The sequence below is a fragment of the Engystomops pustulosus genome, chromosome 5 (genome assembly GCF_040894005.1).
Source record: "Engystomops pustulosus chromosome 5, aEngPut4.maternal, whole genome shotgun sequence".
NCBI lineage: Eukaryota > Metazoa > Chordata > Amphibia > Anura > Leptodactylidae > Engystomops > Engystomops pustulosus.
Genome location: NC_092415.1, coordinates 145,625,366 through 145,638,974, shown reverse-complemented (window position 1 = coordinate 145,638,974; position 13,609 = coordinate 145,625,366). Strand labels below are relative to the sequence as shown.

The 13,609-nt window shown below is 43.4% G+C and overlaps 1 protein-coding gene across 2 annotated transcripts in view; it reads left to right on the top strand.

Annotated features, from left to right (window-relative positions):
* The first annotated feature begins 6,562 nt into the window (after nucleotides 1-6,562).
* The window catches only part of LOC140133303 (mediator of RNA polymerase II transcription subunit 1-like), a 61,757-nt gene continuing 54,710 nt past the window's right edge, over nucleotides 6,563-13,609 (top strand). Inside the window, exon 1 of one of the 2 annotated variants that reach the window (XM_072153324.1) lies at nucleotides 6,563-6,796. In XM_072153324.1, coding sequence (XP_072009425.1) covers nucleotides 6,664-6,796 — 133 coding nt within the window. In that variant the 5' untranslated portion in view covers nucleotides 6,563-6,663. The remainder of the gene's footprint in view (nucleotides 6,797-13,609) is intronic. The other variant, XM_072153322.1, reaches the window with a different exon arrangement.

Here is a 13,609-nt window from a genome sequence, read left to right as displayed (position 1 = left end):
TCAGCCAATGACTTTCATACTATGATAGATAAAGCAAAGAAACACATTGAATATCACCATTAATGCTGGTGTATACATTATTTCTGCTTGCTCAGTACAATTGGTAATGTCAGAGGATGTTTCTTATTTGTCTGGCTACAACAGGAAAGTGTTACTAATGCTGAAAATTTGGGAAGATAGCATATACAGAATGCTCAGAGGTTCTGTTTTTATAGATCACACTATTCATTAAAGATTTTTCAGTTACCATCAGAGGCGCAGCTACCAGGAGGGTGGGTGGATCCGAGGCCCAGTGACTTCGAGGACCGTAGATACAGATCCCTGAATCCCTGAATGCAGGGACTAGAGAAGCTTTGCTCTCTATGGTAATAAAGTTCCCAACATTACTATTGACCTTTAAGGACCCTTATCCTGTATATATGGGTTCAGTACTGCTACTCTTATCCTGTATATATGGGCTCCGAACTAGTACTCCTATTCTGTATATATGGGCACAGATAAGTACTACCGTACTACTCCTTCCTACCTGTATATTTTTTTTAAAGACTTTATTCCAAAAAAAAGCATAACATCATAACAAAAGACAAACACCTGCCTCAGGGAGTACATTTTGCAAACATAGAAGTCAGGTATTAGCATAAAAGTGATACAGAATAAATCATATCAGACAATAAAGCAGATACAGAAGGATAACAACCTTACTAAGAAGCACCCATTTCCTTAGGCGGAGGACAGAATTCACTCAACAATCACGCAACACACATAAGGAAGCTACGTTTGAAGCCATGTGAACCTCCTATCCTGTATATAGGCACAGATCAGTACTACTACTACTATCCTTTATAAATGGATACAGCTTAGTACTACTGCTCCTATCCTCTATATATGGGCACAGATCAGTACTACTTCTAGTTTTATCCTTTACAAATACCTGTATCTTAGTACAACTATTCCTATCTTGGATATATGGACACAGATCAGTACTATTACTACCCTGTATGCCTGGGCACAGCTTAGTACTTCTACCCCTATCCTGTATATATGGGCACTGCTCAGTACTACTACTCCTATAATCTATATATATGGGCACAGATCAGTACTTGTATTGAAAAAGCTGTTACATGAAAGTGATCATCAAATACATCTTGTTATAAACTAAAGGAAACCTGTCAGTGGATTTGGGACACTAAACCACACAGAGGACATTATGGACTGGTGGTTTAGTGTCCTGTATGATTACTAGTTATGACCATATAAAATAACAGACAAAGAAACAACATTGGTCTGGGGCTCTTGATGCTGCTAGTGAAGCCATAGTAGTACACTCTGGCTTCACAGCACAAGCTCTGTAGGTACGCAGCATGCACTATGAATACAGAGTAGTATACCCTGCTTCTTGGTGACCAGAACCCAGTGTCTTACATTAAAACTATTTTACAATTTTATGTTTGAAGCCTGAAATGTGGCAAAAGGTAGAAAAGTTCAGGAGGCCAAATACTTTCGCAAGGCACTGTAAGTCAATGGGGACCCAAATTATGCTTTAAAAATGGCTTTAAAATGGAGGAAGAGGGGGGTTGGAGGCTCAGCATGCTTTGGAGTCAACTCTTCAAGAGCCTTTAACCCCTCAACGACTGGCATATGGCTATATACGTCCCATTTGCACATGTCCCATGCAAAAAGGACATTTATAAACGTCATGACAGTGGCCAAATTTAAATGTCTATATCTCCTAAAACACAGCATCTAGAAACACAATTCTGGTCTCATATTAAACAGCATATACAGCTTTCTATTTGTCCAATAGTAACTTGAGGAGTGAATATCTCTGGTTCTGTGAAGCATTGATCCATATATCATATTAAAGAGAAGATTATCATGTTTAATATGACACCAGGTGTCAGGGTTCAGGAGATATAGACATTTGAAATGAGACGCTCTCCAGCCTGTCAGCAGAAGGCAGAATGTAGAAGAAGCTGAAGCAGAGAATTAGCTTCTAGTTTGCAGAATTGCAGAAGAATGTGTACCCTCTGTATCTGTAGCTGGACTTGAGGAAAGGGTAATGGAATGATACTATACATTTTATAATATATTCTGATAAAAAGTCTTTTCTGTTTTATCACTTATTAAAAAACCTTGATTCAGAAAAATGAAAAAAGCATATTTTTTCACATTTGTAGTCTTTTATCAGCTAATTTTGTATGTCATGAAAAAAAAACAAGTAATGGGATAAGGCGGCTGTCTTGACCCATAAGCTCTTTGTCTTGTCACAGATACAAGAGACAAACTTTAAAATTGTGTCCAGGTGGTACCGAACTCCAGCAAAACTACATAAGATGTTCCCATCGGTGCCTGATACTTGCTGGAGATGCAATAGGGAACATGGATCCATGTTACATATTTGGTGCACTTGTTCTGGGGTTAGGGAATTATGGGAAGCGGTTTTTGCACTTTACAACAAATTATGGTCAGACACAATTACACCGATACCAGAGATTGGGCTTTTATCTATGATTCCTGGCTCCATTTCTGCGATAAAAAAAGGCTTTCTGAGACATTGCAGTTCTGCCACTTGTCAGATTATTCCCAGACTCTGGAAGTCAAGTGTATGCCCATCGAGGGCCCAATGGGCAGAGGCCTTGAACCATATAATGAGGATGGAGGAGATGAGAGCCATGGAGGGACTGGCGGATGCCCAGATGGATAGGTATACCAAGGTATGGTCCCCGTGGATCGATTTCCGTAGCTCGACGGAGTTTGCTCCCTGGATAACAGGCAACGGTACTACACTTTGATACTCTGTCATGTACTGATCAGGTGCTATAGGTAATGAAGGACTTGGATAGAGTGGGGTTTTTCTTTTTTTTTTCCATACTCCTCCTTTTTTCCTTGTGTGCTCTCCCCCCCCCATTTCCCTTATCCCTCTGTTCCCCTACATGTGCTTCTCAAGCACAAATAGAGACAAAACATGTGATCTTTATTAATTAAACAAACAAATCAGTAATCACACCAAACCAAAAGACAATAAAAACATTTAAAAAGGAAAAAAAATCCTCTATACAAGAACCCAGGGAGGGTAGGGCACATGATAATGCCCACCAAGACATCACCTCCCTACCCAGCCCCAAACCCTATGCCTGTCTAGCTACACCAATACAAAAAGTAGCAAAAGTGACAAAAAATTCTGCAGCATCATGGCAAAGTAGCCCATGTAAGAAGCATGATAAAACTGTCAATCGTTATAGTTACCCAACAGGCCTGACAGATGGGGAAAGGGGCTGGGAAAGGCCTTTGGGGATGGGGAAAACGATCGTATGTGTTTTTAAAATGCATGCGTTTTTAAATGACTGCTTAAAAACGTACTAAAAACAGGTTAAAAACGCCACATGTGCCACCACCCTAAATGTGATGTGCCCACCAGACGGAATTCCACTATGCTTGAAAGGGTGTAGTTAAGTTCCATTTACAGAAGTCAAATTGCTTAACCCCTTTCCGACATTAGACGTAATAGTACTGCGTGTCAGGAGGAGTTCCCGCATTATATAGTACTATTACGTCCAGTATTGTAATGATTATTGTGTCTACAAACACAATGATCAATGGGAGACCATCTCCCTTCATGGACCAAGGGAGTCACTCTCCCCCCATGCCCACGATCTCTGCAATCAGCTGGTCAATTCAGTCCAACGGATTTCAGCAATGCAATGGTTAAAGGACGCTATAACAGTGTCTGTGCAGCAGAATAAGCTACATTGTTATTGATTCCCATACACATGTTGAATCACAACATACAAACCCTGGGGTTTTTACATGTGTTGAAGCACAACATTTCCACAACCCCTCCCAATAAAAAAAAGATCCTTTTCATCAGTGGAAGCATATGCCTCCCTAGCCTCAGACATTGATTCAGAAGGGGAGGGTGCCCCATTCCTTTATTTCTCATCCTTCAACATCCTCATTTACTAGATGGGCCCCTGTAGATGATGAAGTTTTGGGGTCTTGTGCATTGTCAAAAAAACTGAGATAAGGTAATTTTGGAGTTCTGATATGTTCTACATAACTCCAATTTATCGCACAGTAATGACTCATGCTTTGAGGCCATTCTAAAATTTTTACACTAGAGCGACAATTCACAGTTCCCATTTGACCGTCTTCACAAAATTAGGCCAATCCTCAATCACTTTACCACCAAGTTTGCCGTGGCCTACACTCCTGAAAGGGGTGATTTGAGTAGACATATCACTTGTCCAGCAAGAGGGCAAGGTATGGAATTAAAATGTACAAGCTGTGTACCACAGGGTACACCCACAGGTTTAGGGTTTATGAGGGAAAAGATTAGCCCCCCCCCCCCGAATGACCCCCTTTCCTAGTTGCTTCTGGGAAGCTTGTGTGGGATGTGGTGTACCCATTGTTGGATAAATGCTTCCACCTCTATGTGGATAACTTCAGAATTCCACTCTTCAAGTCCCTAATTTCCAGGGGTACTGTAGCTTGCGGCACTGTACGCAAAAAATTGTTAAACAATTTCTGTGGTGCAATTTCTCCATTTTGCCCTTGCAGACAACAAAAATTGGGAAAAAGTGTTCCATATTTTCAGGTTTCAGCCCAAATTTTTGATAAAATCTGTGAAGGGTGTAGTTTCCAAAATGGGGTCTTTTATGGGAGTTTTCCCTGTTGTGGTACTTTAGGCGTCATGGCCACTGAAAACTATAAAAAACGGCTTTGTGTCTTGTGGACTTTCACTGTGCGCTCCAAATAACACCTCTGATTTATTCTTTCGTTTGGTCTAATCACGGTGATGCCACATTTGTATAGGTTTTATTGTGTAATACATTTAAAAAAAATAAAACGAATGTGTGCAAAAACAAAAATGTTTTCGCTATTTCCGAGGTACATATCTGTGTGAGGTGTCATTTTTTTGCTACCATTTTGAGGACTGTGTGACCTTTTGATCATTTTTTATTACATTTTTTATGTGAGGTTATTAGGTCTATCACCGTTCCTCAGACCCAAGGATGGCAACAGTTTACCGCCCCTTGACGACATCCGGGGGTACAAAAGGAACAAAAATGGTGATCTTTTGCCGGCGGCATGGGAAGGGTTAATAGTGGGTAATAGTTGGGTGTTTACTGCATACAACCTCATACAGCCTTTGCACCTCTGAGCGGTACACGTGTACGGCGCAGATTGTGGAGGACTTAATGATGCATTTTGTAAACGCAATGTTTACATCTAAGTATTAAGGCCGGCGTTACACGTGGCGTTTGGGCCGTTTTTGGGCCGTTTTTAAGCCGTCCATTTTTGAAAATGCATCCGTTTATGACCGGTTTTACCAATTATTTTAATTAAAACCAGTCAAAAACTGATGTTTTTTCAAAAAATGCAAAAACGGACCAAAACGGGTTCAAAATGCCAAGTATGCCACCCTCTTAAGGGCGTTAATTTAATGCAGAACACCAGCGGCTCGTTCCCGATCACAGGCGTTTCCCGATGCGATCGGGCCATGGGCCGCCCCGGTGTGTGCGGTTTTGTTTGCGTTTGCAAACGCAGCCAAAACACAACATGAGACAGTGCCCTAAGGCAGCGGTCACAAGTACAGCTAGGCGTCCGTTGATAATGCGACGCTAGCACACAGGGGTAGGTCCTCGCCCTGAACTCACATGTGTTTCCAGAGAAATGCATGCGATTGATAAGCCAAACGCATGTGCGTTCGGGCCGAGGACCTCCCCCTGTGCGATAGAGTCGCGTTATAAACGGACGCCTCGTGGTACGTGTGATCGCGGCCTAAGGGTAATGTCACACATGGCGTTTTTAGGCCATTTTTGGGCCATTTTTAGTAAGTGTGCTTTCAGATCGTAAAAAATGCATGCGTTTTTATCTGTTTTTAATTACGCAAATTCAGAATACCGGACAAAAACACATGTGGTTTCAAAAACCGCATGCGTTTTTCAAAACTGATACATTTTTTCCGATCTGAAAACACACGCCCGGTGGGCGCGACTTTGTCTGCGTTTGCAAGCGCAGACAAAGCGCTACGTGTGGCGCCGGCCTTAGGGCGCTGTCTCATGTTGTCTCCTCATCTTAGCTGTTCTGATGTGATCATGTCAGGCCGGTTTTGCATCCTTGTAAAACGCATCATATTTGCATATTGGCTTTTTCAATGGGTTTTAGGTTAAAGTGTTTTGCCGTTTTCTCCCCTACATGTTTTTTGTGTGTGTTTTTGAAAACACATGCGTTTGTGGTCTGTATTTTGAAACACATGTGATTACATACACCAACAGCAGGAAGAAGATCACTGCGTTTTTACAAATTTCAAGAGACACAGCTGCTTGCAATTTCAAGAGACACAGCTGCATGCGGCATTGCATTTTTTAAAACGCTAGCAAACATTTGAAAAACGCATACGTAAAAACACAACAGTTTTCAATGCGTTTGAAATCTCAACAGAAGCGCAACAAAAACGCACGTGTGTCACCGGACAGCTTAAAAAACGGCCCAAAAACGGGTACAAAACACCACGTTTGCCACCACCCTGATTCGTTTAAAAATGCATGCGTTACTGCCACATGTGAACGCACCCTGAATGAAACATTGATTCCAGCTGAGACTTCTTAAGGTTACAGGTGAGGTGAAGATTTGTTACGGCACACAACAGATGCTGCAGGAATGGAGGCATATGCTGACCTGGCAGAGGAGAGTACTATAGCAAATCTCTGGACCCCATTAGACAAGGAGAATGCTTCTGTTTTGCTACATGCTCCTATTGAATACCAGCAGGAAAGGAAAGTCTCTGAATTAGGTAAATGAAATCTTTACCATAATGGGTCGTAAGTTGAATTGAATAATTTGATATAGTGGCTTCCAAATATTCACTTCCTGGCATGCAATTGCACTGCTGTTGTTATACTGCATTTGGTGTAGTTAGGGTGGGTTTTTAAACCCACTGCAAAACACATGTTACCATGCATTTGGCTGCCAAACGCATGGTAAAAGGGAAAAACCATGTGTTTAAAAATGCACTGTGTGACCACACCCTTAGGGCGCGTTCACACGATGCGTTTTTCATTGCGTTTGAAATGCATTACAAGAGCTGAGAAGAGGTGATTTACATTGCTGTTAACATTTGCATTTACAAAACACATTGTAAACTTTATGTCGACATGTGTGAACAGTGTTAACATATGTAATTCGGTAAATGTACACAGAAACAGATGGATGCGTACCCTGACAAAGACAGAACAAACATGATTATAGAAAAAACACTTAGGGCGCTGTCCCACGTTGCGTTTGCAGACGCAGACAAAACCGTGCACGCTGGGGCGGTCCGATCACATCGGCGTTTCTATGGAAACGCCTGCTATCGGGTACGAGCCACCGGTGTTTTGCGTCAAATTAATGCAAAACACTGGTGGCTCGTTCCCGATCGCATAGAAACGCCGATGCGATCGGACTGCCCCGGTGGGCGCGGTTTTGTCTGCGTCTGCGTTTGCAAACGCAACGTGGGACAGCGCCCTTAAAGTACACCAGCAAGGTGAAACTGACTACCATGGGCCAATGTTTGACCCTCTACTCCTTAGCTCAATCTGCCATGACTAAAGTATATCCATACAAGAAAGGCAAATATGCGCTGTAGTATAAACCAACAATATAAGCCACTAATGCATATGGGCGCACTATATGCCTGACTAATACAATACCAAAGTATATTTCATGAATCCATGTGGTAGAGTCTATCGGGCTTGGTCAGAGAACAGGGGAGGTAGTAGACCCCATGTGTATCGTCACCACAGGGTGATTTATTAAGGGATAAGTGACAACAGAGTGCAAGGTCCTGTCCATATACAGGGAACCCCTCCCCCGCCCCCGCCCTCAGCAATACAGTAGCAAATAGAATTGAAGTAGTAATTACCTGTGGCAGACAGGAAGCGCCATTGAACTGGAGTGTGCCAGGTACAACTGCGCCTGTGCGTAGAGTGCCGAGTCATGTGACTAAGATCACAATATCGGAAAGCAAAACAATACAAGGACGAAGTAAGTGCATAAAAGCTGGTAATATTAGTTGCCAAAATGAGCCAGAACGCGCAATCCATGGTGAGAAGGTAAAGTATAAGCACGCATGCTCAACGAATAATCAACCCAAAAGGGGATATAAAGATTAAATAAGTTAGCGCTGATCATAAAAGGACATATTAAATAAAAGATAAATCGGGGAGGACACCACTGTGTGGAACCAATATTCTTTAAGATAGATAACACATAAAATAAGTATGAGTGACGCAAAAAATAGAGAATCAATAACTATGTATATTTAAGACCATTTTGACATGGCGATAAAGTAAATAACAGAATACGCCTGAGCGATAAAATAAATCTGCGCATAAAGTGACATATGCAAAATAATAAAACGGATATAAATGTGAACCATACCATGAATGGCAAACGGTCATCCAAAATAAATAAAGTGCACTAGTGTGGACAAATGAGTGAAAATGCAAACTGCAATAATGTAAGGGTCTAAAACTAGACCAAAATTCAAGAAATATAAAGTTTCAATAAAAAGGTATCCATACATAATGGTAATGGGAAAAGAGACCAAGAGTCAAAAGGCCAACCAGCCAGTGAGGTGTCATTCAAGAAAAAAAAAAGGTCCATAAGTCTTGCAAAAGTAGAGATGGGCAAATGTGTTGAAATTCAATTCTACCCAAATCGGATCATGACGAATCACGTTAAAAAACAGGTATTTCTTTGGTGCAGAGAGCCTGTAGATTTTTTGGAACGTTGTGCTATGCTCAAATATGCATATGGAGCTTGGTTTGGTCTTCAAACAATGCTGTGTTTTAGCATGACACACACATGACAGCCGCCGCTTTTAGAATCGCTTCACTCTTCAATTCCATGGGCACTTACAGAGGCCAACTTCACCAAATAAGTGAAACGGGAACACAGCCTGACAAGGTAACGTCTGTGTCAACTCGAAAGGACTGAGCTGAGGGCCAAGATCTCACTAGAACATCAAAGAGTGCACTCTTTTTTACACTGACATCAGATGATTCCATAGAATCCGACAGAACCTGTTCTGTTAAAAGTGGATACATGAAGAAGCCCCCCCAAAAGAGTGGAGAGGGTATCAGCAGTAATTTTGCATTGACGTCACTGATCATTTTGCCCTTTATTGCATCTGTCAGTGTCCGGATATTTGCATGTCCTATGTGTTCTGTATCCACTCCTGCTTTTGGCTATCAATCCTGAGGCTTTTCATTCCTTCTGACAGATGAAATGAAGGGGAAAACCGAACTTAGTGGCAATGTCATAGAGTAGTGAAGGGTGAAAACCGCATTATGGAAATCACAAGGTGTTCCAGGGAGACAGCGGTCAGTTGGCAGCAGCATGAGAAGGCCGCAGAGTGGCACAATGACAAATTCTTTAGGTGGCAGCAACATTGTTATTGTGCTACTCTGTGGTCTACCCAGTGTGGAGGTGGCGTACAATTCCAGTCCCTGGTAAAGATGGAGGGAGGCAGATGTGTGGCATCAGGTGGGTGGCAGCATCAGAATAGTGGTTGAGGCAGGTAGTTAGAATCCAGACTCCTTTCTCAACATTTAGGGGATGCGCCATGGCTGATCTAATTTGATGCATAAGGCATTGGTGTGTTGAAATCCTGGCCGATCTAAGCCTGATTCATCTTGACAAAGGTCAGTCTCTCCACATTACGGGTGGACAAGCGGGTTCTCCTTGGGGTAACTATGGCACCTGCCGCACTGAACACCCGCCCTTATGCCACACTACTGGCCAGGCAGGACAGCTTCTCTACTGCAAACTCTGCAAGTTGCAGCCACGTATCAAGTTTGGCTGCCCAGTAGTCCAGGGGATCGTCTACCTGAGGTGGTAAAATGCTGTCTAAGTAGGCCACCACCTGTATTTCTCTATAGTACGCCAGTTGTTTCTCCCTCTTGGCAGTTGGAAAAAAGTCACACATTTTTGACAGGTAGCGAGGGTCCAAGAGGGTGGAGAGCCAAAACTCATCCCTATGCTGGATGTTGACTATTCTGCTGTCACTATTTAAGCAAAGCAGCATGCTGCAGGCCATCTGCGCAAGTGACTCTGAGGGACTCCCGGCCTCCATCTCCACTGTATACTCTCACGGTGCTTCTGGGTCATCTGCCTCATCTTCTACCTGCTCCTCCTCTCCTGTCACCTGAGTATAAAAACCACTAATTTCACTAGACTCTGCTTCTGCTCCAATGTCCTCCTTAAGTTTAGCCCCCACTGGACTCATGTGGCCATGAGATGTAGTCGCCACTTCTCCAGTGCCCTGACCAGACAGATTTTGCAGCATGAGTTCCAGGACATGAAACAGTGGAATGACGTTATTCTTCCCGCAGTCATGGTGATTTAAAAATAACGTTGCCTCTTCAAAGGGCCTGAGCAAATGCCAGGTGTCACGCATAAGCTGGCAGTGGCTGACATCAAAGTTACACAGGGGAGTACTCCGATCCACTTGCATCATCAAAAAAATCATTAATGGCTTTTCTTTGTTCATACAGACGGTCTAACATATGGAGGCTGGAATTACAATGGGTGGAAACATCGCATATCAGACTATGTTGGGGGAGGCCGTTCTGCCGCTGCAACTCGAGGAGGGTGTGCTTGGCTTTGTAAGAATGACTAAAGTGCATGCACTGTTTCCTGGCCATTTTTAGAATGTCTTGCAGATGGGTGGAAGACTTGAGGAACCTGTTGATAACCAGAATGAGCACGTGCGCCATGCAGGGCGCATGGGCCATCCCTCGGTGCATCGCGGACACAATGTTCCTCCCATTGTCTGTCCCCATGGTTCCGATTTTCAGTTGACACGGAGAAAGCCAAGGATTGATTTCTTCTTGCATGACGCTGAGCAGTTCCTCCCCTGTGTGACTTTGTTCGCCCCAAACAAACCAGGTGTAAAACTGTGTGACACCGCTGTGCCCTGCACATGGGGTATGATGGAGCAGCACTTGTGGAGGAGGAGGAGGAGGAGGCCGGACACTGGCGCATGAGCAGCAGTTTGACAATGTGGAGGAGAAAGTAGAGTCTCTTGTGCATGTTGTTGGTGTGGCTGGGCGGGAACACATTCACCCAGTGGGCCGTAAAGGACATTTACTGGCCTTGACCATAGTTACAGCTCCACACGTCCGCGCTGCCATGCACCTTGGACTAAGCTCAAGGACTGGCCCACCTTCTGTTCTACATATTTGTGAAGGGCTGGTACTGCCTTTTTGCAAAATAAGTTTTTGCTTGAAACTATCCACCTCGGTTCGCCACAAGCCACTAGTTCTCTGAAGGGTGCAGAGACCACGGCTTGGAACGGTACCAACAACTTTGACAAGACCATGGTCAGCTTCTGCACCTCAGGATGGCTGGACACATACAGTTGTCTCTTCGTAATCACCTAGTGCATCATCGTGGGATGATGTCAACGACAAACCGCTCCCTTCGGCAGAGGTGCTGAAATGGCATGTGTGCCACTAGGTGTTGCTGCGGCGGCAGGATGCACCTCCACAACTGTACCACGTTTCTCCCAGGCCATTGGATGGCGACGCTGCATGTGTTGACGCAGGGCCATGGTGCCAACGTTGGCTCCCTGGCCTTGCTCCACTGTCTGCCCACAGATTCTACATATACACACGTTCGGCTCCTCTGGTGTCTTAACAAAAAAATACAATATTGCGAGCTGGGGATTTACTGCCAACACTGTGCACTGAGTGACTACTAATGCTGCTGCCTCGCTGAGTCCCTGTGCCACTGCTTACTTGGTTTGTACCCCGCGGCCGTTTGGCTCCTGTCCTCGCACTGCTGACTCAAGGCTGCAGTGTGATCGGCTACATCATCATCATGTGTGGTTTTTTTTTTTTTTGGTTTTTTTTTTCCACTGCTATTCTCAACAGACCGTATGCACAGCCTAACTACTTGCAAGTGCAACATAACCTCTCGTGCCACTCTCCACATCTCTACTTTCCCACCTACTGCACTAAGCAGCGGATTCCTGCCCCACCTTTTCACTGCCAAGCAGCTGCTTACTGTCCTCAAGGAGTTTGTCCTCACTGTATAGTGGCGCTGAGCCTAAACCACCTAGTTGATCTCTGGCTGAGGGAAATGAACAGGACAGAGGCTGGTTGAGGACAGCTGAGCGCTTGACCTGCTCCTGGGCCATGCCAACTGATTTTTGTATCTGACAAACCCACTAACTTGGCTGGGGTTGTCAGATGTCATTTTGGAGGAAGTGGATGACAGAGTCAACCAATAGACAAACTTTGGGTTGTTTATCAACACTAGATGACAACGGCAGTTCTGGCCTCAGTCACCCCTGCTGTAACGTCCCCTTACTGTGCTGTGACCTGTGCCTGCTCCACCTGCCATCTCTCTGTGACATATTGGTTAATCAACTATGTCTACTTTATTTACCAAAAAAACTTGAAATTTGGGAAAGGAGCAGAAATCGCCACAGAAAATATGTGGATTTTACACTCCTTTCTTCCTATTCACTTCGGCAACAAAACACTGCTATTTGAGGTATACAAATCCCCCAAAATGGACACCCTTGGAGCAAAAATCACTACAGCACAGTACAGTACAAAGCTGGATGCTACAGACAGCACATGCAGTGTGAAATGCCGAGATTGAAAATGGCTGGCTGGCTGGCTGTCTTTATAGGGCTGTGTAACATCACATAAGCCTCCTGGTCGCTGATTGGCTTACAGGTCTGCACCTGCGATTGAGGAGTTCTCTGCCCCATGTAACACATTGTATTCGTGCCCATTTTGGTAATAAAGGAGAAAAAAAAACTTTGTTCCCACCAATCACCGTAAACTTCGGATTCGTGACTAATCAAATTTTCCCTGAAATTCGGACCAAATTCCACTTCGTTAGAATCGATTTGCCCATCTCTAGGTATAAGTATAGCTCAGCTTGTTGGCAACTGTCGAATTACGGACCAAGTCCAATTGTTGGTCCTACAGGAAGTGTAACATGTTCACTTTGAAGTCAAAGGGAATACACATTAGCAGCCAAAGAAAGGAGTTCATCAGAGGACCTAGAGCTAATGCAAATAGGAAAATATAAAAATTAATCAATACACATTAATAAGCGACTCCGAAGAGGTAAATATAACCGTGACTAGAGTGTGGTCGGAAAAGCCATGGTTGCATTGATGAATTTGCATTTTAACTTTTGCACAATTATGGACTTTTTTTTTTCTCCTTGAATGATACCTCATTGGCTGGCTGGCCTTTTGACTCTTGGTCTCTTTTCCCATTACCAACTGTTTTTCCACTGTTCATCTCCATCTTCTTAACTCGCGTTGTATATCTTATATATTATTATCTTATTGTATATATGTACCATTGCCTTCTGTTTTGAAGTAGATTTAGTGCACATTATTTATTTTGGATGACCTTTTGCCGTTCATGGTAGGGTTCACATTTATATCTGTTTTATTATTTTGCGTATGTCACTTTATGCGCAGATTTATTTTTATCGCTCAGCCGTGTTCTGTTATTTTACTTTATCGCCATGTCAAAATGGTCTTAAACATACATAGTTATTGATTCTTTATTTTTTGCGTCACTCTTATACT